General features: G+C 36.2%; 4 protein-coding genes across 4 annotated transcripts; 3 read left to right on the forward strand and 1 right to left on the reverse strand.

The window, feature by feature from the left end:
- The first annotated feature begins 228 nt into the window (after positions 1-228).
- On the forward strand, positions 229-6,496 carry LOC145614553 (subtilisin-like protease SBT4.14). Its single transcript, XM_081669611.1, has 11 exons — positions 229-353; positions 491-585; positions 693-790; positions 946-1,089; positions 1,342-1,447; positions 2,908-3,421; positions 4,597-4,691; positions 4,821-5,045; positions 5,142-5,250; positions 5,352-5,565; positions 5,659-6,496. Exons 1-11 carry the CDS (start codon positions 252-254, stop codon positions 6,192-6,194), a joined length of 2,238 nt encoding a protein of 745 aa, XP_081525737.1. The 5' UTR covers positions 229-251; the 3' UTR covers positions 6,195-6,496.
- Positions 6,497-9,048: 2,552 nt separating this feature from the next.
- On the forward strand, positions 9,049-12,268 carry LOC145614833 (subtilisin-like protease SBT1.1). The gene is made up of 3 exons (XM_081669895.1): positions 9,049-9,114; positions 9,495-10,272; positions 10,551-12,268. Exons 1-3 carry the CDS (start codon positions 9,066-9,068, stop codon positions 12,127-12,129), a joined length of 2,406 nt encoding a protein of 801 aa, XP_081526021.1. The 5' UTR covers positions 9,049-9,065; the 3' UTR covers positions 12,130-12,268.
- A 2,040-nt stretch (positions 12,269-14,308) lies between these two features.
- LOC145615601 (subtilisin-like protease SBT1.1) lies at positions 14,309-16,815 on the forward strand. Its single transcript, XM_081670674.1, has 2 exons — positions 14,309-15,063; positions 15,152-16,815. The coding sequence occupies exons 1-2, from the start codon at positions 14,309-14,311 to the stop codon at positions 16,719-16,721; spliced, it is 2,325 nt and encodes a 774-aa protein (XP_081526800.1). The 3' UTR covers positions 16,722-16,815.
- A 1,693-nt stretch (positions 16,816-18,508) lies between these two features.
- Positions 18,509-19,780, reverse strand: LOC145615695 (uncharacterized). Its single transcript, XM_081670753.1, has 3 exons — positions 19,568-19,780; positions 19,002-19,125; positions 18,509-18,864 (listed from the first exon to the last, which is right to left on the reverse strand). Exons 1-3 carry the CDS (start codon positions 19,778-19,780, stop codon positions 18,509-18,511), a joined length of 693 nt encoding a protein of 230 aa, XP_081526879.1.
- Positions 19,781-23,078: the final 3,298 nt, after the last annotated feature.

Raw genomic sequence — 23,078 nt, forward strand, 5'->3', positions numbered from 1 at the left:
ATTCACACTATACATGACTCAAGTCAATTTTTTGTAAGTCGTCAAAACATAAGTGAACTTCTTTATCAAGGGAGTGTCGTAGGTAGATAGTATTCGATCTCAAATCTTGACTACTACTCGTTGTTAGCATCCTTAGCAACAATGGAATTGGAATATCTTAATATTTAAATAATTAAATGTATAAAACATTCTCATAAATAGATAAACTACACCAAAGAAGAGCACGCACTATTATTATTGACAAAGTAGTCATGCCTTTAACCTTAGGAAACTTCCTCAAAATTCTTCTCATCATCTTCTTTGTTTCATTCTCTAATGTTTTAGCTTCAATCAATCAAAATGAAGACGAAAAGGTTGCAGCTACATTGCTTTTTTCCATTAATTATACATCAAAATTACATTATTAACTAAACACCAATATAGAAGTATACATATGATAAAGTACACAATGTGTGATTTTTTTTATTTTTATTTTTCTTATATTATGCAGAAATTTTACATTGTTTACTTGGGAAATCATCCACCAGATGATGAAGCTACGGCGAATCGAGCACATATTAACGTGCTCTCTAATCTAAAAGGAAGGTCGGTCCATTGTTATAACTCTTATAAGGTTTAGTTTATATATATGATCATCTTTGTATTTTATAAGTACTAGCTTGTACTAATTATTGATATATTTGATTTTGTAGTGAATTCCAAGCTAGAAAATCAATAGTTCATAGTTATCATAGAAGCTTCAATGCGTTTGCAGCAAAATTACTCAATCATGAAGCACAATCATTGTCTGGTTTGTACTAAATTATTCAATCTTATAACTAAATAATTTATAGTATAATTTTATCTTTAAGTTATACATATTTATGTATTTATTTTTGTAAAAATGATATGGTTGGAATTTATATTTGAGATGATATTAATTAATTAAGTTAATATAATTTACAGAAATGGAAGAGGTGCTATGGATATTTGAAAACAAATATCATAAGTTGCACACAACAAGATCATGGGATTTTATTAGATTTCCTCAATCAGCTAAGAGAAAATTGAAGACTGAGAGTAATATCATTGTTGGTCTTTTTGATACAGGTGATTAATACTCTTGTATAGCCGTATAGGGTTATGACTATGGTACAATATTGTAAGTCCGTTTTAGAATTATGTATTTCGTATTGTAAGTCCATTGCCATAAATTAAACATTGACATGAAAGTTAATATATAGGAAAGAATTAAAGAACTAATCATTGTATTATTCGACGACATTTTTGATTGACTGCCATAATCATGCTTGTATATAGAACTAAAGTATGAATCTGTCTACTACTGATTGTTTGTTACAGGAATCACTCCAGAGTCAGAGAGCTTTAAGGATGATGGGCTTGGACCACCCCCAGCAAAATGGAAAGGAACTTGTGATCACCATGCCAATTTCTCTGGTTGCAACAAGTAATTTTACTTAACCTATTCATCACATAATATAATGCATGCATAATACGTTTCTCGTATGTATGGCATTGTACCTATTAGATTATGCTGATATTCATTTAAAGATGAGTGTGTTTTTTTTTTTTTTTTTTTTTTTTTTGGTCTTGTGGCAAAGATAGATTATTGAAGATGTACATGATACATCACATCAAATCCCGTATACTTAAGATGAGAGGTTCAAAATCGACGGACTCTTTGAGGTTTTTGCCTGTAATTCTACTTTAATTGAGTTGACTAGTAAAAAGTTTAAATTCATTTAATCTTTTTGTTGATTACATGCATGGAGTTTAATGTAGAGTCCAATAGAGGAAGTATAAGAACAATAAAGAAGTTACTGAGCAGTGACGATTATGCCCTAAGTGGAAAGGTGACGATTGATCCAATAATTGAGGTTTTGGTGCATGAGCACATTTGCACATGCTTCCCAAATTGGAGTAGTCGAAAATTTTGGATATGCAATTTCGTTAATCTGTTAATATAATAATGCATCCATTAACAACAACTACTACTTCGTATATCATTACTTTTTTAAAGGTGTACATGTTCTTCATTGAAGTGCATTCTATTGGCTTAATTTTAGGATTACCCTTCGAGTTTCCGAACAGTGCAATAAGCATTGACTTAAAAGTTAGTTGGTAGAAACTACTAGAAAGCTAGAAATATAAAGGATATGAAATTATTATTCCAAGTATCTTTGTAGCATGCAAACCATACCTTTTTGATGAAAAAAAGCTATGGTTAATTGGTCATTGGTTAGTATGGTAGCTATCCAACCAAAGAGGGCTTTTCTTTTGCAACTCATAAGTCATAATACCAATCACAAATTTACAATCATGGTCGGAAATAAATATATTTGGAGAGTATGTTCATGCACACAACACATACACGCGTTTAGGGTGTAGCGTTGAGTCAACACCTCCACCCAAACCTATCATAACCTGTTTGAATTATTATGCAATTAGGCAAAGTTTATAAAGTACGGAGTATTGAATAAGTTAAAATAAAAAATTCATGGCCCGGGTACACCTCTAAGTGCATGTAAGATATTTCATAGTTTACGTATTTTCAACAATCACAAGCCTAATGTCACTAATTAAGTGAAAATTAATAGAATTGCGTGATTGTCTTAAGTCATATATTGGTTGAAGTCAGATTGCTCCTAAACGACTCATTAAAATATCAAATTAATGACAGATTAGGTCACATTTTATACATAATAGACAGTTTATACACGAGCCAAAAATTTTAATATGAAGTACAAAGTTTACAAACGATATCAAACCTTTTCTATTCCACTCTAGTTCTCATTTACAGAGTATCAAGTTATAAGATTACGTAGTATTTCGTTTATCAAGTCGTAAAATCTCAAGGTCGGAAGGTATGTCAAGGGTTCACTTACGTGCATCTTTTTAAACATGCAGCAAAATCATAGGAGCCCGGTACTTCAAACTCGACAACGTTCCAGACCCTTCCGACATCCTCTCCCCCATCGACGTCGAAGGCCACGGCACACACACCTCCTCAACCCTCGCCGGAACCCTAGTTCCCGATGCTAGTCTCGCCGGCCTCGCCGCTGGAACTGCGCGCGGCGCCGTCCCCTCCGCCAGAATCGCCGTCTACAAAGTATGCTGGGCATCCTCCGGTTGCTCCGACATGGACATTCTCGCCGCCTTTGACCACGCCATCTCCGACGGCGTTGACTTAATCAGTATCTCAATTGGTGGGCCATCTTCCGGCTATGCTTCCGACTCCATTTCAATTGGGTCTTTTCATGCTATGAGAAAAGGGATTCTTACTGTTGGGTCTGCTGGAAATGATGGGCCCACTTCTGGGACTGTTGCCAATCATGCTCCTTGGATGTTGAGTGTTGCTGCTAGTGGGATTGATCGTGGGTTTCGTAGTAAGGTTTCTCTTGGTAATGGAAACTCAATTTCGGTAATTTTCTTGCCCCCTTTTTTCAGGTTGTTTGATTTGTGTAGTTTGTTGTCAAATTAGGGTTTTTGATCATGTTTTGACAGTTTTGTCCCATTTTAATTTGGGGATTTTGTTTTATGAGGTTTAGGTAATCTTGAGAATTAATTACTTGTGTTATTATTTGAAAATTTTTGCATTTTGTTTTCCCATTGCCTTGTTTAATGTTAATGAAGTGAAATTAAGGTAAAGGGTTTGCTGAATTCAATTTATTTATCTTTTTGTTAGGCGTGTATGAATTTTGGAATGTGGGTTAAGTTTAGCAAAATGCAAGAATGCTGATTAAAGGGATGATGGGCACGTTTCATGTGACTAATGGCGGTGTTTTTGGGATTGCAATGATTAAAATGGGGCATATTGTTGATAAGGTTTCATGAGAGTCCACTTTTGGAGAAGTGTTTAGGGTTAGAGGGCGCTTATGGAGTGATTGATAACTTGTTTGATGTTGGTTTAGTGTACATGGGAGTGCTTAAGTGAGCTGACAGTAATGGCTTTATGTTGAGCACAAATTGGGGTTGAAATAGAGTGAAGGTGAAAAGGAGGAGGTGTATTCTCTTATGTTTGTCCAAATTAGGACTAGTTTTTTTGGGGGTTGTTTTGTTAGTACAAAGTGTTAAAGAAGGAAATACTCTTGTGTAGTAAAAAGGCGAAAAGAAGGGAAGAACCTAGGCAACATCAGGATGCTTGTACGTTTAGCTGAATGTTTGTCATCGAATCAAAGCTATAGGCATAACGTATCTATAAAAGGCTATTTGGATTTTAGATAACTCATCTTTGTTAAACTGCATGTAAGCTATAGTGTTTTTTTAATTTTTTTTATTTCTTTCCTTCATTTTTAGACAAAATCTTGTTTAGGAGCAAACTACCTCTAAATCGCTATGTTACTCGGACTCGGGTACCCATATCCGACACGGGTATGTGTCCAAGTGTCCGACTCGGCTATTTTGTGAAAAAATTCTATGATTTTGAACTAAAATGAAGTGTCCAAGTGTCATACCCATGCCCGAGTGTCGAGAGTCCGACACGGGTACTTGAGGTAAAACGAAGAGTCCGAGTAACATAAGTAAATCGTTATGTAAAGAAAAGGAAAAAGTTAACTAGAAATTTCTCCTTTCACTGACTATTTGCCTGCTGAGCAGGGAGTTGGGATAGATTTGTTTGATACTGGGAAATCATATCGTCTTGTTAGTGGTGAGGATGCAGCAAAGAATTCAGAGAACAAGGAAAATGCAAGGTACTTCATTCTTTGGACCCCAAGTGAGACCAATGAGACTATTACTTTTTCCATTGAAAAATGAGTCCCGAATACAGACCAACTTTTTTTTTTTTTTTTTTGACTAAGCAATTTGCAATGCTGAACCAGATACTGCATGGAAGATTCAATGAGCCCTTCCAAGGTTAAAGGAAATCTTGTTCTATGCAAGCTACAGGACTGGGGTGTTGATTCAGTGGTGAAAGGAAGTGGAGGTGCTGGTGCTATTGTCACAAGCTCGAGGTTTCTTGATGTTGCTATGATATTCATGGCACCAGGAACCATAGTTAATTATACTGTTGGTGATAAGATTTATGACTACATCCATAAATCAAGGTATATAATGCCTATCTTATCAAGACAGCTAACTTGGTGTAGAAAGCAAACAATTTAATGGAAGTGAATTATTGATTTTCTTGTGTGTTATGACAGTTCACCAACAGCAACAATATACAGATCCCAGGAGGTAAATATTTCAGCTCCATTTATTGGTTCATTTTCATCTCGAGGTCCAAATCCAGGATCTTTACGTCTTCTCAAGGTACATATTAACATCAATCACTTCTGTGTCATTATGGTAAATTCACTAAATTGATAATGATCTGCAATTTGACATTTTCACCCATATTTATTCACATATAGCCGGATATTGCTGCTCCTGGAGTTGATATTTTGGCAGCCTATACCCCCTTGAAGTCATTGACTGGATTAAAAGGTGACAACCAACATTCAAAATTCACTCTCATGTCTGGAACATCCATGGCATGTCCCCACGTTGCTGGGGTTGCTGCCTATGTCAAGTCATTTCATCCAAATTGGTCGCCTGCTGCCATTAGATCTGCCATCATTACTACTGGTATGAAGGGCAAGTTAAATCTTCAGTGGCTTATACTTTTTTTGGCTTAATGCTTGAGTCATAACTTTGGTTAAATATTCTTCTTTTTAACAGCGAGGCCTATGAGCTCAAGGTTCAATAAAGATGCTGAATTTGCTTATGGTGCTGGTCAAGTGAATCCACTCAAAGCAAGGAGTCCTGGCTTAGTGTATGATATGGATGAAATGCCTTACATCCAGTTTCTGTGCAAGGAGGGATATAGTGGGGCTTCTTTGTCCGTTCTCGTTGGTTCAAAATCCATTAATTGTTCTGCTTTGCTTCCTGCATTCGGCCATGATTCTCTCAATTACCCTACAATGCAGCTGAACTTGAAGAACAAGCAAGAGCCAGTAATGACAGTGTTCTGCAGAAGAGTTACCAATGTGGGTCCCTCAAATTCAGTCTACAATTCCATTATTAGAGCCCCCAAAGGCGTGAATATTACTGTTAAACCTACAAGTCTCTCATTTTCTCATGCCTTGGAGGTGCGGAGTTTCAAGGTTGTGGTGAAGGCAAATCCCCTTTCAGGTGCAAAAATCTTATCAGCTTCTCTCATTTGGAAAAGCTCCCGTCATGTTGTTAGGTGTCCAATTGTCATTTATAAAACATAGAAGTATATATTTAGATGTATGAGAACAAAGAAGAGAGGTGATACCTTTAATTATTTGTTAGTAACCACTAGGATGTATGTTATATAGTTATAGGCTTTGTATATAACAGAGGACTCATAGTTGAATAAATTATGTTGACTGGATCTGTCCTTCAATTCTGAAAGTAGTTTCTATTACTCGTGTAAAAGTTTTTCAGAACATCCTTGCTTGATACTTGTACTATGTACAGTATATGTTCCGCATTTGCTGATCAAGCATTGTTTCCTTTGTAATTGCAATGTTGTAAATGGAGATTAAAATTATGTCAGGGATCAAATTTACTGACTGTTTGCATAGTTACTGACTGTTTTGAGCGGTTGGAAAAGTGCAGATTCTTGTTGTGAAAGGTTTCTGCTAATGTCAGATTGTAACTAATCCCCTAGTAAGTGTTGCATTCAGATATCACCAGTAGTCCAGTATGTTCAGAATTCCTTGATGAGTCATATACCCATATGGCAAGGAAAATCCTTTATATTACTCATGCTGAATTCATTATGTAATAGAAATTATCATATCTGTTACATACTCACCTTCTGAAAGGGAGAAGGTCAGATGATCAGACTGGAGCAAAAATTCCAAGAACAGTCGGAGACTGAAAGACAGGTTTGCAACTGCTTGACTCTTGTTCTCTTTCCGTTATTATTAAAGACTTGACTGATTAAGTATTAGATCATGATCTTGTATGAGCATATGACAAAACAAACAATTAAGGTTCATCACGCGAGTCCAGGATTTTTTCTAATAGGACAGCAAGCAAGTAATTTAACATATAGAAAAAAACGTATATATGCTGTTTAGGATATGAATACATGCTCATATAACCTTACAGAATCTCCTAATGTACTTCCAGAAAATGATTGAGGACAGATTATTGCTTTGAACAATATTTAACAACTGATTTATATTAAGTCAGCGGTACTGTGCTATTAAAATACAGGGACATTAATTTTGAAGTTGAGAGAATATTAGCAAGAGTTACATGTAATAGTTCAATACAACCACGTTTTCATTTTTTGTCCCCTTTTTTTAGTTATTATATATATATATATATATATATATATATATATATATATATATATATATATATATATATATATATATATTCTTTTTTTGCAGTTTTGAGAACAAAGATCAGTAAAGTTCAGCAACAGAGTATTGTTTGCTCAGTACTTCAGTAGAGTTATAAATAAAAACCCCAAAGTCAGACATGAGCAAATGATTTATCGTCGAATTTGTGGATTGAGCTACCATAGATTGGAACTCTTGATTTATTTATTTTTCATAATACAGTACCCACCAACGTTAATCATGATCAAACTTGTTTCTTCAGGAAAAAGCAATTATGCCAAATATCAGGCCTTTCTCAGCCTGGCTCCAATGATGAGAGCTAACCAGACTTCAAAGTAAAGTATGTGTATTTAACTCACTTGATTAATTATTTTTCCTCATCTCGAGCACTCATAGTCTCTTAAACATGCCAGTGTATTATGTCCATACATATGAAGTTTATATTGCTAGTAAAGCAGTGTCTCTTGTATCCATGAAACGGCAGCATGTCGATACTAGAATGTGTTCAGTTGGAGTTGTAACAATGAGCTGATATAATCAACTAAAATGATAATTATGTGTTAATAATTGAAAAGGTGAGACAATATGATTTTACTTAGTTTCAGACAATTATGGGGTTGAGTTATATTTTAGTGCTACAAGTTGAAATTTTGATGTTGTCAGGCTTCACATGCATTTTTACATGGTTGTTGAATTACCATCATGCTGCTTTTTTCTACATGCCCATCCTTGTATTTCCTTAGGTAAGACTCAAAGGAAGTTATTTCATAATGAGCCTTTTTGTATCATACTATCATTGTGGAGTTACTATCTAGCATGCTTTTCATCAATTAGTTCATCAATTTTGTAATCCTTTTCCTATCTTAAGAAAGTAGCAGTGAACTTTTCACTCTTATTCTCTTCATGAGCTGCACGTTCATACGTTACTTGTCTACCGACTTAATCCTAACCGGATATTTGACATCTACTGCTCAACGTGACATGGGATTAATGCCATCACTATCAAACTGTTAATATGTAAAAGATGTAAATAAGCTCCTTAAGAATCTGTTGTAGTCAGACGTAAGTATTTACATGGCTTCGTGTTCAAGTATCAGGCACAACTATTTCAAGTAACATGTCATCACTATCAAACTGCTCATACCTATGCCAGAGTGTCGAGGATCAAAGACAAATACTTGAGGTGAACCGAGGAGTTTAAAATAAGAGCTGTATAATTAGTGTTTGAAGTTTCCCTTCATCTTTTTTTGGGATGGATGTGTGTGAGTATGTCTAAAATAATTGAGCTATTTACCTGATCTGTTTTAGGTTTTGCTCATGATAGCTGAGGATGGTCTTCTACCTACATGTAGAACAATTATTACCATGGCGGCATGGCCTCACTGAAAGAGTACTCTACTATTCAGTAATTCCTTTTTTTCCTACTAGGATAAAGTGAATAATACTCGGTTTAACAGTTTTCGAATCCATGATGAACTGCAAATTTTGTCCGATTTCACCTGTTCAAATCATCTGACTGCTCTTACTTCATAATCTGTTGATTAGTAGATTACCACGAGTGCTTAATTATAATTTTATGTCAGTTTGGTAAACCTTTCCAAGTGAGGCAGCTAGTCAATAATATTTGCTTGCAAAATAATCACATCTCTTACCTAAAAAGGAATTCATCATCATTGCATAGCATTAAATTTAGATAAAGATCTGTAGTTCCGTTTTCTCTAAGTGTATGGCTTGCTTATATAAATAATCCTATCTAGAGAAGTTATGCACCATCCTCTTTTTCATTTACTTTGTGGTGGGTGCAGAAAGATAGGTAACTTCTGCCTCTGCTAACAAATAATATCTTCATGAATCTTGCTACCTTTTTTGTTTGTGTCGAGTTTGATTTTATGCGATCAGTTTCTTTCTACATAGTATCTCGGATTAGTTTTTTTTTTACTTCTAGGATAGGAATGTTTTGTCTGTCACCATTTCTGTAAGATTAGTGCAAATGCTGATATATTCCGTAGTTATCAAATTCTATATATAGTTTTGCCTATTCTCCAAACTTTACCTTTTGTTTTTCACAGTTTCAAATAGCTTTTAGTTAATACATTTAACTTCATAATACCAACTTATTCTTAACTTTGTGACGCTTTGTTCAATACTTAGGATTATCAAGAAATGATTGCTTATTTATTTCCTTTGTTGCAGTTGCAGGTGCAACCATCAATATGGTACCAATGAGGATGGCGTGCCAGCTAATTCTATTGGGTTTGGTAGCAGCAATGACATTTGCATTAGCTGACAGAACAACGTACATAGTTCACACCGAGAATTCTAAAATTGTTGAGCTGCAGAGTTTGAACAAGCAACCCCAAGAATGGTATGAAACAATTCTTAACTCTGTTATAAAACCAGCAGCCCAAGATGATGGAGATGAAGATTCATTGGCCCCTGAGCTTCTTTATACCTACGAGACTACCATGACCGGTTTTGCTGCTAAGCTTACCACAAAGCAATATCAATCCTTAACTGAAATTGACGGGGTACTTTCTGTTACTCCTGATGTGATGCTAAATCTCCACACCACATATTCCACCCATTTTCTTGGCCTCGAATTTGGCCGAGGTTTATGGAATTATTCTAGCTTGGCATCAGATGTTATAGTAGGTGTTCTTGACACTGGAATTTGGCCAGAACATATCAGTTTTCATGATAGAGGAGTGAATCAGGTTCCTGCAAGATGGAAAGGCACTTGTGAAAAAGGTGCAAACTTTTCAGCTGCACTCTGCAATAAGAAGCTTATAGGTGCCAGGTACTTCCTAAAAGGATATGAGGCTATTAATGGAAGAATCAATGGAACAGATGACTTCCGGTCTGCTAGGGACTCCAATGGCCATGGGACTCACACTGCATCTACAGCAGCAGGAAATATGGTTCCTGGAGCTAGCCTCTTTGGAATGGCCAACGGTATTGCCAGTGGAATGAGGTACTTTCTCATACCAAAGTGATCAATTTGCCCACTTAACACATTTTAATAATGTTTCACTAGATAAAAACAGTTTTAACAGTTTCATGTGATTCAATCAAGCCATATGCAAGGTCCAGAGAGGTTTAGATGTATTTACTCACTCTGCAGTCTGCACTGGATATAACTCCCAAAAAAGCTGGATTTTTTTGTTTTTTCCATTCATTTTCTGGTTAATAGTTCATTTATTACATTGTTACCTCTATTGAAATTGACTGTTTGTGCATTTTTTTTAACAGGTTTACATCTAGAGTAGCAGCATATAAGGTCTGTTGGGACAGGGGCTGTGCTAGTTCTGATATATTAGCTGCCATAGACCAAGCAGTAGCTGATGGTGTTGATGTTCTTTCTCTGTCCCTTGGAGGATTACCAAGGCCTTATTACCAGGATAGCATGGCAATAGCGGCTTTTGGAGCCATGGAAAAGGGTGTTTTCTTTTCATGTTCTGCAGGAAATTCTGGCCCAATCCCTTCATCTGTTGGCAACATGGCACCATGGATGACGACTGTCGCAGCTAGCTACACTGACCGAATCTTCCCTACTAAAGTTAGGCTAAGTAATGGCAAAGCTTTCAAGGGTTCATCTCTTTATTCTGGTGCAAGGAAGACTAAGCAACTCCCAATTGTGTACAAAGAAACAGCCGGAGGTAACAGGGCTGAGTTCTGCATCAATGGATCCTTGTCTTCCAGCCTTGTGAAAGGCAAGATCGTTCTCTGTGACCGTGGTCTAAACGGAAGAACTGAGAAGGGATTTGTGGTAAAATCAGCAGGAGGAGCTGGGATGATACTACTTAATAGTCCCATTCAAGGGGAAGAGCTTTTTGCTGACCCTCATGTTTTACCAGCTACCACAGTAGGCTCTACAGCAGCTAAGGCCATCAAGGGATACTATGTTCAAAACAAAAACTTAACAGCTTCAATCTCATTTTATGGGACGAGATATGGAGCACGGGCCCCTGTGGTGGCCGCTTTCTCATCTCGAGGCCCAAGCCTCGTAGACCCCTATGTCGTTAAGCCTGACATAACTGCCCCTGGGGTGAACATTTTGGCTGCTTGGCCTCCAATTATTTCACCAACTGAGCTAAAAAATGACAACAGAAGGGTGCAGTTCAATGTAGTCTCAGGTACTTCTATGTCTTGCCCTCACCTTAGTGGTATAGCTGCACTAGTAAAATCAGTTCATAAAGATTGGTCACCAGCTGCAATAAAATCTGCCATCATGACATCTGCTTATACTCATGACAACAAGGAGCATCTCATTTCTGATGCATTTGTATCTAAAAGTACCAAATTCGCGACCCCATTTTCATTTGGGTCAGGTCATGTAAACCCTGAAGGAGCTTCTGATCCAGGGCTAGTATATGACATCAGTGCAGAAGACTACTTGCACTATCTATGCAGTATCAATTTCACTAATGCTCAGGTCTCCATTTTGGCAAGAAAGAAGTACAGCTGCCCAAAAGAAAAGAAGGGAAATTCCCTTCAGCCTGGTGATCTGAACTATCCTTCTTTTGCTGTTATTTTCGAAGCTTTTAAGATAGGAAAGACCACATTTACTTACAAGAGAACAGTGACTAATGTAGGAACTCCTAATATTAGTTACAAGGTTTTCGTAGAGAAACCGAAAAATGTGAAGATTAATGTTGAACCCAAGGTGTTAACTTTTAAGAAACTGGGTGAGAAGCAAAGTTACAAGGTGAGTTTTACAGGATCAGGAGCAAATATCACAACCAGGGCAGGAATTTCAAATTTTGGATCATTGGTTTGGGTGGGTGGACATTATAGTGTTAGAAGTCCTATTGCAGTTACTTGGCAGTAGTAATCTCAAGATTGTTTCTCTGTTTCCACAAAGATTATTTGGGTTAACAAAATTGTTTCTGCTTAACTTAATACCTTTCAATCTTTAATGTATTCAAATTATTTATTTGAAGGGTAAATTTGTTCTTCTTAATGAAAATTAGCTACTGATAATTTGTGCTTAATATAATTTGCTATAGTTAGATTGATTTGGGATACTTTTTTACTTATGCTTGTCACTTTGTTCAGTTGTCATGAAAGTTTAGTCTTTGTTCCCCACTCTTTTAATTTTTACATCCCAATATGCATGGCACCATACTTATTGTTTTTATAGTGTGAAAAGTCAAATCAATGTATCTATTAAAACGGATGAACATGACACCCTTTGACTTATACTCCGTGGTGTATAGAAATAAGACTAGTACATCTAGAAATCTTTATAAAACAAAGGTTGATGATGTGTAATATCCTTAATTTTCAATTAGTACTCATTCATTGTCCACTTCTGGCTAGTTTAATCTTTCTTTGATGGCACATTTTTGTTGCTCAAGTTTATTATGACATATCTGGACAAATAGAAGTACAGTAATTACTAATTTAATACTAGTCATGTGTTTGGAAGTTTGGTGACAAAACATAATCACCCACTTACTAATGCTTAATAATTTAGGCTATTATATAAACACATAATGCCCTTAAATAATAATTTTGTGTTGCAGTGCATTCTTTAACTAGGTCTAAAATTTAGGGCTAGTGTAGTGGATAGACATGATCATCCACTTTCTAATAGAGTCAAAGGAAACCTTTCCCAATTTTTTTCTTCCACTTTGACAAGAGTAATATTTATAAGCTATATTAGTTTAGTTACACTTTAATTTATAGTTTTATACATTTCGTATGTTGGGTTGTGCATAATTTTGTCAATGGTCAATACTCGTTCATGATTTTTTTTTAAAAAAAAGCAATCTTTTGTGCTAAAGGCATACAATGTTTTTTAGTTTCATCATTTTTTTAAAAAAAATTGACTTTGAGCTTTTTTCTGGCACATGTTAAATAAGGTCTCATTTGGATAGTGTTTACTTTTTTTTTTTCCCAACAACTTTAATTTTAAACTTTAAGAATTAATATTAATCCGTTTGTTTTATTTTAAGAAAATTAAATATAGCACAAAGTATGAGGTGATTAAGGTGAGTCTATTTTAACGTAAGTTGTCTATCCACTCAATGCATATATCTAAATTTCAAATGTCGATATGTTCAAACAGTTATATAAAATGTCCAATAACTTATATTCGTCTTTGAGTCTGAATTCATCATACACTACTTTCTCAATATATAATATTCACCCAAATCATAAGCCTCTGATTACTCATAAGCTTATGGGTGTAGTTTTTGGTTGAATTTCCACCACATCTCTTCTATGGTTTGGCTTCCTTGTCTATATATATATATATATGGATGGCGATTTATTAAGAACAGGGCAAAATGAGTTAGGGTTACAAAAAGTCTAGTGTGGTGTATAAGATTTATTTACAATACTCGTACTTTAATATACTTTGTACAAAGTACTTCATTTGTTTTACGCTTTACTTTTTCACACTTGTTATTCTAAAAATTTTAACATTAATTTTTTTTAGTTATGAATACGTACAAAGCAAGTAGAAGGTCATTGAAGAGTTTGTAAATAGTGACATAATTCATAGTGTAACCATTACATTGAAATGGAGGGAGTATAAGACAATAATGAGCGTAATATATGAGACGATCTCATTCAAGACTACTCGCTCAAATAGCTAATCAACTATTACAATAATATAATGGACCAACTTTGTCTACTTTAGGGATACAATGCAACTTGCTTATATAAAGAGAGTGCATCTATCTAAGTTTCACATCAGTATATCCTATTCTTCATTTACTTGGAGCAGATTTACTAAGTAAGGTAAGCAACTCTATCATATACCTTCTTGGTCAGATTATTCATTTTTGGTAGGATAAAGAAACTTGCTGTCACTTAATTTTGTGCAAAAGAATTTTAAGTACTATACCAGTTCTTGTTACAGATAACATATTTTCAGCATGTAAGAAATAATCCAAATTTTCTTATCATTCATAACTTATTGTGAACATATATTATATCTTGGATTTTCGAAACTGATGCTGACTAATTTATAATCCTTTTACAGCAACAAGCCTACCAGAATGAAGCCTGCCTGCAGGATATTGTGGCTGACTCTGATAGTCTTATTTTCTGTAGTATGTACTGCATCGTCGTCTGATAGAAAAACATACATAATTCACATAGATAGTTCTAAACTCTTGGAACTAAAGAGTGCTAACAAGCAACCCCAAGAATGGTATGAAGAGATTTTACAGGTTACTAGTACAACATCAGCAGATGAATTTGAAGAAGTATTAGCCCCAGAGCTTCTTTACACATATGAGACTACCATGACCGGGTTTTCTGCTAAACTCACCACAGAGCAATATCAGCTGTTAACTGATACTGATGGGGTACTTCATGCTGTTTCTGATCAGGTACGAAGCCTTCAAACCACATACTCACCTGATTTTCTTGGCCTAGAATTAGGCCAAACAGGGCTGTGGAATGAAAAGCCGGCATCTGATGTCATAATAGGTGTTGTTGACACTGGAATATGGCCAGAACATATCAGTTTTTCTGACACAGGATTGTCTCCAGTTCCATCAAGATGGAAAGGCACCTGTGAGAAAGGCACAAACTTTTCGGCTACAAACTGTAATAGGAAGCTAATAGGTGCCAGGTTCTTCCATAAAGGATATGAAGCAGCTTATGGAAGAATCAACACCACCTTAGAATTTCTTTCTGCCAGAGATTCTCGCGGTCATGGGACTCACACTGCATCCACTGCAGCAGGAACTGCAGTGCCTGGTGCTAGCTTCTTTGGAATGGCCAAGGGTATTGCCCGCGGAATGAGGTAACTTTCTAACATAAGTGAACTATTGGAAGCCACCTTCAATCACATGTAGTAATATCACTAATCTTATCATGTTTCTTAACAACAGTTTCACATCAAGAATAGCAGCATACAAGGCCTGCTGGGAAGGGAATTGTGTTGACTCTGACATATTGGCTGCCATAGACCAGGCAGTAGCTGATGGAGTTGATGTTCTATCCCTCTCCCTAGTAGGAGATGCAACACCTTATTATCAGGATAGCGCGATTATTGCAGCATTGGGTGCGTCACAAAAAGGGGTCTTTTTGGCATTTTCTGCAGGAAATTCTGGTCCTTTACCTTCCACTGTTGGCAATGTTGCACCCTGGGTGATGACTGTTGCAGCCAGCTCCCTTGACCGGGGCTTCCTGGGAAAAGTAAAGCTAAGTAACGGAAAGACTTTCCGTGGTGCTTCAATCAATTCCGGTAATTATAAGAAAACTAAGCAACTGCCACTAGTATACAAAGAAACAGCTGGTGTTGAAAATACTACAGAGTACTGTCTTCCTGGATCACTATCTCCTAACCTTGTAAAAGGCAAGATAGTCCTCTGTATGCGTGGTATCAATGACAAAACCGAAAAGGGATTTGTAGTAAAATCAGCAGGAGGAGCAGGGATGCTACTACTTAACACACCCTATTACGGCGAAGAGCTTGTTGCTGAACCTCATGTTCTACCAGCCACCTTATTAGGAGCATCAGCTGCCAAAGTCATCAAAGACTACTTAACACAGTACAAAAACTTAACAGCCGCGATTTCATTTCATGGTACGACATATGGAGCTAGATCCCCAAAGGTGGCTGCCTTTTCGTCTAGGGGACCGAGTCCTGTGGATCCTCACATCATCAAGCCTGACATCACTGCACCAGGAATGAACATCCTAGCTGCTTGGCCTCCAATGTCTTCCATAACTCGGCTAAGTAGTGACAAAAGGCGGTCACATTTCAATATACTGTCTGGTACTTCAATGTCCTGTCCTCATGTTAGTGGCATAGCTGCACTAATAAAATCAATCCATAGAGACTGGTCACCAGCTGCAATAAAATCAGCCATAATGACAACTGCTTACATTCGCGACAATAGAGGGCATCTCATCTCTGATCTATCTGCATCAAACAGCACCAAATTCGCGACTCCTTTTGAGTTTGGTTCAGGTCATATTAACCCTGATAAGGCTTTAGACCCCGGTCTTGTGTACAACATCACAGGTGAAGACTACTTGCATTATTTGTGCAGTATCAATTACACTAATGCTCAGGTCACTCTTTTAGCTAGGAGGAAATACACCTGCCCAAGCAACAAGGGGAAAAACGCGGTTCAGCCTGGTGACCTGAACTACCCTTCATTCGCGGTCATTTTTGATGCTGCAAAAAGAGGAAAGACTACATATACTTACAAGAGGACAGTGACTAATGTAGGAAGTTCTAAGATAAGTTACAAGGTATTTTTGGACCAACTTAAGGGTGTTAAGGTTAGTGTTGAACCTAAAGTGTTACACTTTACAAAATCGGGTGAGAAACAAAGTTACAAGGTGAGTTTTACAGGATCAAGTAGCAGGAGTTTTAGTTCCTTTGGTTCTTTGATTTGGGTGGGTGGAGAATATAGTGTTAGAAGTCCAATTGCAATAACTTGGCAATAGTCTTGAGATAATTAATGGTTATCTCTTTATAATCATATAATAATGCAAAAATAAAGGAACAATTTGCTGTTTTAAAGGTTACACAAACAATTGATTTTGTGATTGACTTGAATTTCTTTAACTTATGAGTTGATACTAGAACATTTTGCTTCCTTAAGTTGATATCCCTTGAATATACGAGTATATAGTTTTCTTTATCGTGTAAGTAAGAAGTTTGACTTTGGATGTTTCTACTTTGACAAGGGACAAAATTACAAAACTAGATGGCCAAATAGGCCAATGAAATTTTGGATTAAATCCATAATGACTATTCATTTTTTTTTTTTTTCGTTTTATTAAAATTGTGACAGATTATGTTTACCAACACACAACTTTATAAGAAAAATGTGAGTGAAGTCAATAGATAAAAAGTGTAGATGAACATAAGAAAAAACTAGATAGCATAAGAGAGTGAGTGAAAATGTTATATTGTGGAGGTAAAATGATAAAATTTGCTTTTAAAAAATTAAATAAAACAAATAAATCCGCAATTGAAGAGTGTTATACAAGATAAAAATAGAGGGCTAGAGGGAGTATTAACATAATTTTTGAAATCAAGCAATTAATTAATACAATAACCCAATTAATGTAACTCAAGTCATACACTAAAACCTCACCTCCGATTTCAACGTGTGTAATAATAATTTATTTCATTATTGTTTGATGAGTTATATTTGGAAACATGATTGTTAAGAGCAACCTACAAACAAAACACAACTTCCACAAATATATTGGTTATGTGAATAAAAAAGGTATAAAATAGAAATGTAGGTGTAACCAAACTCTACTTTGATTTCCTTTCCAAAAAAAAAAAAAAAAAAAAAAAAAAAAACTCTACTTTGATTTGGTGAACCATAAATAATTTCTTGGACTTATCTCAGGTGAAATCCAACTATATTTCCTCATTTAATCAATGTTTTTTTATACCATTCCCAAAAGAAAACTAACTCTCATAACTTGGCACAAAACACACGGCATTAACAATTGGTTGTTGGTGTAGTGATGAATCTGATGATTGACCTTACACAGTTACATTTAGTAGGGAGAACTCGTGTTCGATCCCCGCAACAACAATTGGAAAGAGATTGGAACCTAACCACCCAAAACTGATCCGAATCCGGATTAACACAAAGGGTGAACCGGGTAGAACACTAACAAAAATAAAGCACACGGCATTACACATTGACACGTCCAACATTCATCATTCCTTTTTTTTTTTTTAAAAAAAAAAATTTATGTAAAAAATTACATAAAAAGTGAAATAGTCAAGAATTATTTACCTGTTAAATATTTTAACAATAGAAAGATGTTGGAGAGTAAGAGAAGTAAAGAAGTAAAAGTAGTGTAGTAGTATTACTCCGGTTATTTTTCGCTTGTGTAGTTCACAATAGTGAACTTGCCTTTTATAGGCAAATTTTCTTATTAAAATATTTTGCATGATTGTACTTTGTTACAAATTATTGTACTAGTTTACATGCTCATGTGAACTTCACTTGTAATTTTTCTCAACACTCCCCCTTGAATGTTCACATGAAATGGGGTGTAAGTTGCCTTATTAAAAAAAAACCTTGCTAGGTAAAAACCCTATGGATAAAAACCATAGCTAGGGAAAAAGAGTACAACGATATTATTGTATTATATGCTTTGGTGTACTGCCTCGTTAAAAACCTTGTCAGGAAAAAACCCAGTGGGATAAAAACCTGATCGAAGGGAAAAAGAGTGCAGTGCATATAATACTCCCCCTGATTTTAGCATAGTTCACGAAGATGTCGCATTCCGATTTTGTGAACTAATTGCTCAAATTTCTTCGAAGGAAGTGATTTGGTGAACAGGTCGGCAAGATTTTCACAAGACTGAATTTGCTGGATATTTATTTCCTCGTCCTTTTGCAGATCATGTGTGAAGAACAGTTTTGGGGCAATATGTTTCGTTTTATCTCCCTTAATATATCCTTCAGTTACTTGAGCGATACATGCTGTATTGTCTTCAAAGATGATGGTTGGGTCTTCTGTTATTGTGTTCATTCCACACTCCTTTTGGATATTACTGATCATCGACCTCAGCCACACACATTCCCGTCCTGCTTCATAGAGGGCTATCAACTCTGCATGATTTGATGATGTCGCGGTCAATGTCTGCTTTGTTGATTTCCATGATATTGCAGTGCCGCCATAAGTGAACACATATCCATTTTGTGACTTGGCATTTTGAGGATCTGATAAGTATCCAGCGTCTGCATACCCAATGAGAGCAGCATCTTGTTTTGGTTGGTAATATAAACCAAGATCTTGTGTCCCTCGTAGGTACCGGAGTAAGTGTCGAACTCCCTTCCAATGCCTATATGTTGGTGCATTGCTGTGCCTAGCTAACAAATTCACAGAGAAAGCTATGTCGGGTCTAGTATTGTTAGCTAAGTACATTAAGGCTCCAATTGCACTTAAGTATGGTACTTCTGGACCCAGAATCTCTTCATTTTCTTCTCGGGGTCTGAATGGATCATTTTTCATATTCAAAGAACGAACAACCATTGGGAAGTTGGTTGGAGTTGCTTTGTCCATGAAGAATCGTTTCAAAACTCTTTCTGTATAGTTTGATTGATGGACAAAAATACCATGACTCAAGTGCTCAATTTGCAGTCCAAGGCAAAATTTAGTTTTCCCAAGGTCTTTCATCTCAAATTCTTTCATCAAGTATTTTGCAGTTTTCTCGAGTTCATTTGGGGTTCCGATGATATTTAAATCATCAACATAAACTGCAATGATAGCGAATCCTGATTGTGATCGCTTTATGAAAACACAGGGACTAACTTGGTTGTTTTTGAATCCTTCTCTCATAAGATATTCACTCAGACGGTTGTACCACATCCTTCCAGATTGCTTCAATCCATAAAGTGACCTTTTTAATTTTATGGAAAGCAGTTGTCTAGGCTCGTGATTTTCTGGTAGTTTTAGTCCTTCGGGGACTTTCATGTAAATGTCCGTATCGAGTGATCCATACAAATACGCAGTCACTACATCCATTAATCGCATTTGTAGTCCTTTTGTGACTGTCAAACTTACCAGAAATCTTAATGTAGTTGCATCAACCACTGGAGAATATGTTTCTTCATAATCAATCCCTGGAATTTGAGAAAATCCTTGGGCTACAAGTCTTGCCTTGTATCGAACTATTTCATTTTTCTCATTACGTTTTCTCACAAATACCCATTTGTATCCAACGGGTTTTACACCTGCTGGTGTAAGGGTTATTTTTCCAAAAACTTCTCGTTTTTCAAGTGACTTTAACTCAGCCAGCATTGCCTCCTTCCACTTTGGCCAATCACTCCTACGTCGACATTCTTCTACAGTTCTAGGTTCAACATCATTTTCATCAGACACTATGTCGATTGCGATGGAATTTGCAAATATTTCATTAACGATAACATCCTTTCTATTCCACTGAGTCTTTGTAGAGACGTAATTCATTGAAATTTCATTGTTATCGATGTTTTGAACATCTTGTTCATTCCCCGTAGGGTTGTCTTCTTGTTCGTCCCCTTTTGGATTATCATCATTTTCTTTACTTTCATCCACATTTGGTCTTTCTTGACCTTCTGACGGGGGAACATCATTAGTCTCATTTCCTATTCCATCCAATCTTTTCAATTTTCTTGGCTTAGAATCTTTTGAACCAAGTGGTCTTCCACGCTTTCTGCGTGCCTGAGATTCATTTTCTATGGCCTTATTACCAGTTGGGATTTCAATACGTGCAGGGGCATTTTCTGCTGGTATATGTGATTTTGTCACCTTCTTTGTGTCTACAAATGCATCAGGCAATTGATTTGCAACACTTTGTAAATGAACAATTTTCTTGACTTCTTGTTCACACATATTTGTTCGTGGATCTAACATCAACAGTTGTGTTGCATTCCAAATAAGTTCAATTTCTTTCTTACGTGGGTCCACTTTCTCTCCCCCTAAGACTGGGAATACTGTTTCATTAAAGTGACAATCCGCAAATCTAGCCGTAAATAAGTCACCAGTCAGTGGTTCAAGATATTTAATTATAGAAGGGGATTCAAACCCGACATAAATACCCAGTCTTCTTTGTGGACCCATTTTCGTTCGTTGGGGTGGAGCAATGGGAACATATACAGCACAACCAAAGATTTTTAGATGTGAGATACTTGGTTCTCGACCACAAACAAGCTGTAGTGGTGAGAATTTATGATAAGCTGTAGGTCTCAATCTAATTAGCGCTGCTGCATGTATTATAGCATGTCCCCAAGCAGATGGTGGCAATCTTGACCTCATTAATAGTGGTCTTGCAATCATTTGTAATCTCTTAATTAGTGATTCAGCCAGACCATTTTGTGTATGAACATGAGCTACTGGGTGTTCGACATCAATTCCAATTGACATACAATAATCATTAAATGTTTGGGATGTAAATTCCCCAGCATTGTCAAGTCTTATTCTCTTTATTGTATGATCTGGGAATTGTGCTCTTAATTTGATGATTTGGGCAAGTAATTTTGCAAAGGCAACATTTCTACTTGAAAGTAGACTAACATGTGACCATCGTGTAGAAGCATCAATTAAAACCATGAAATATCGAAATGGTCCACATGCTGGATTAATTGGCCCACATATATCTCCCTGAATTCTTTCCAAGAATTTTGGAGATTCAGTAGCAATTTTGCTCATGGATGGCCTTATTATTAATTTGCCAAGTGAACATGCAGAGCATGTTAATTCATCTGATCGGGGAATTTTGACATTTCTTATTGAATGTCCAACTGAATGTGCTATTATTCTTTGCATCATCCCAGTTGCTGGATGTCCCAAACGATCATGCCATAAGATAATCAAATGTTTGTCATCTAACTTCTGGTTAGATACCATATTGATTTCCACGGGTCGTATGTTTATACGATATAACCCCGAAGAGTATGCTGGCAATTTCTCATATATATGTTTATTGCCATGTTTTTCTGCCGTGAGACATATATACTCTTTTTGATCTGTCATCATTGTTTCTAGATGATAGCCATTTTGGCGTACGTCTTTAAAGCTTATGAGATTTCTTCGAGATTTACTCGAATATAAAGCATTATTGATTATTAATTTTGTTCCATTTGGAAGCATTATACAAGCCTTTCCAGATCCTTCAATTAATTTAGCTGACCCGGAAATAGTGTTCACATTTGCTTGAAACAACTTTAGTTGTGAAAAATAATTTCTATCCTTTAAAATAGTGTGCGTTGTTCCACTGTCCAAAAGACATTGATATTCGGAACTAACTTCAGGTAGATCCATATCTTCATAAAATAAATTTGAGATTAGTTTAGAATAATATTATACAATCTTTTATTGATGATAGTGACTAAAAGTTCATGACTAGAAATTTAAAATACAGAACATAAAGAAAATACATTAAAACATAGCATATGTTACATTAGTAGATGAGAAACCTAAGCATTGTTGTTTTCTCCAAGAATGAAATCATTTCCAATTTCAGCATTATCCATGAAATAATCGGATACATCAAGGCTGGGACAAGGAGCATTTTCCTCATGAACATAATTTGCTTCTGCATTTTTCTCTTTGCCCTTTACAGAAGCCTGGTAAAGATCTACCAAATGTTTGGCTGTACGACAAGTACGTCCCCAATGTCTTGTCATGCCACATCTGTAACATGTGTCTTTTCCTTTCGAAGGAGTTTGTTTGTGGCTTCCAGATGACTGCCCCTTCTGTTTTTCAAAATTTTTGAAATTACTGTTTCTTTGAAAATTGTTTCTACCACGACCACGGCCGCGTCCGCGATAATTTCCACGGCCTCTTCCACGGCCATTGTAATTTCCACGTCCACCTCTTCTTGTAGCATTTGACTCGGGTGGATGGGAATTTGTTGCATTTGCCTCATGATGAGTGGCCAAAGACCCAGTTGGTCTCAGGTTATGATTTTTCAACAAAAGTTCACTATTTTGTTCCGCAACAAGCAATACACTCATTAATTCATTGAACCTTTTAAAACCTCTTTCACGGTACTGTTCTTGCAACAGTGTGTTGCTTGCATGAAAGGTAGTGAGTGTTTTTTCAATCATCTGTTCATCCGAAACTGGATGATCACAGTATCTCAATATAGACACTATCTCATGTATGGTTGAATTATAATCAATTACAGATTTGAAATCCTGGAACCGTAAATTTGTCCAATCAAATAATGCCTTAGGAAGGAGCACCCTTTTGTGGTGTCCAAATCTTTCATTAAGGCAATCCCATAATTCTTTGGGATCTTCAACCATCATGTACTCAGTTTTAAGGCCTTCATGTAAAT

Source organism: Chenopodium album, chromosome 25 (genome assembly GCF_948465745.1).
Source record: "Chenopodium album chromosome 25, dcCheAlbu1.1, whole genome shotgun sequence".
In the NCBI taxonomy this organism is placed as follows: Eukaryota; Viridiplantae; Streptophyta; class Magnoliopsida; order Caryophyllales; family Amaranthaceae; genus Chenopodium; species Chenopodium album.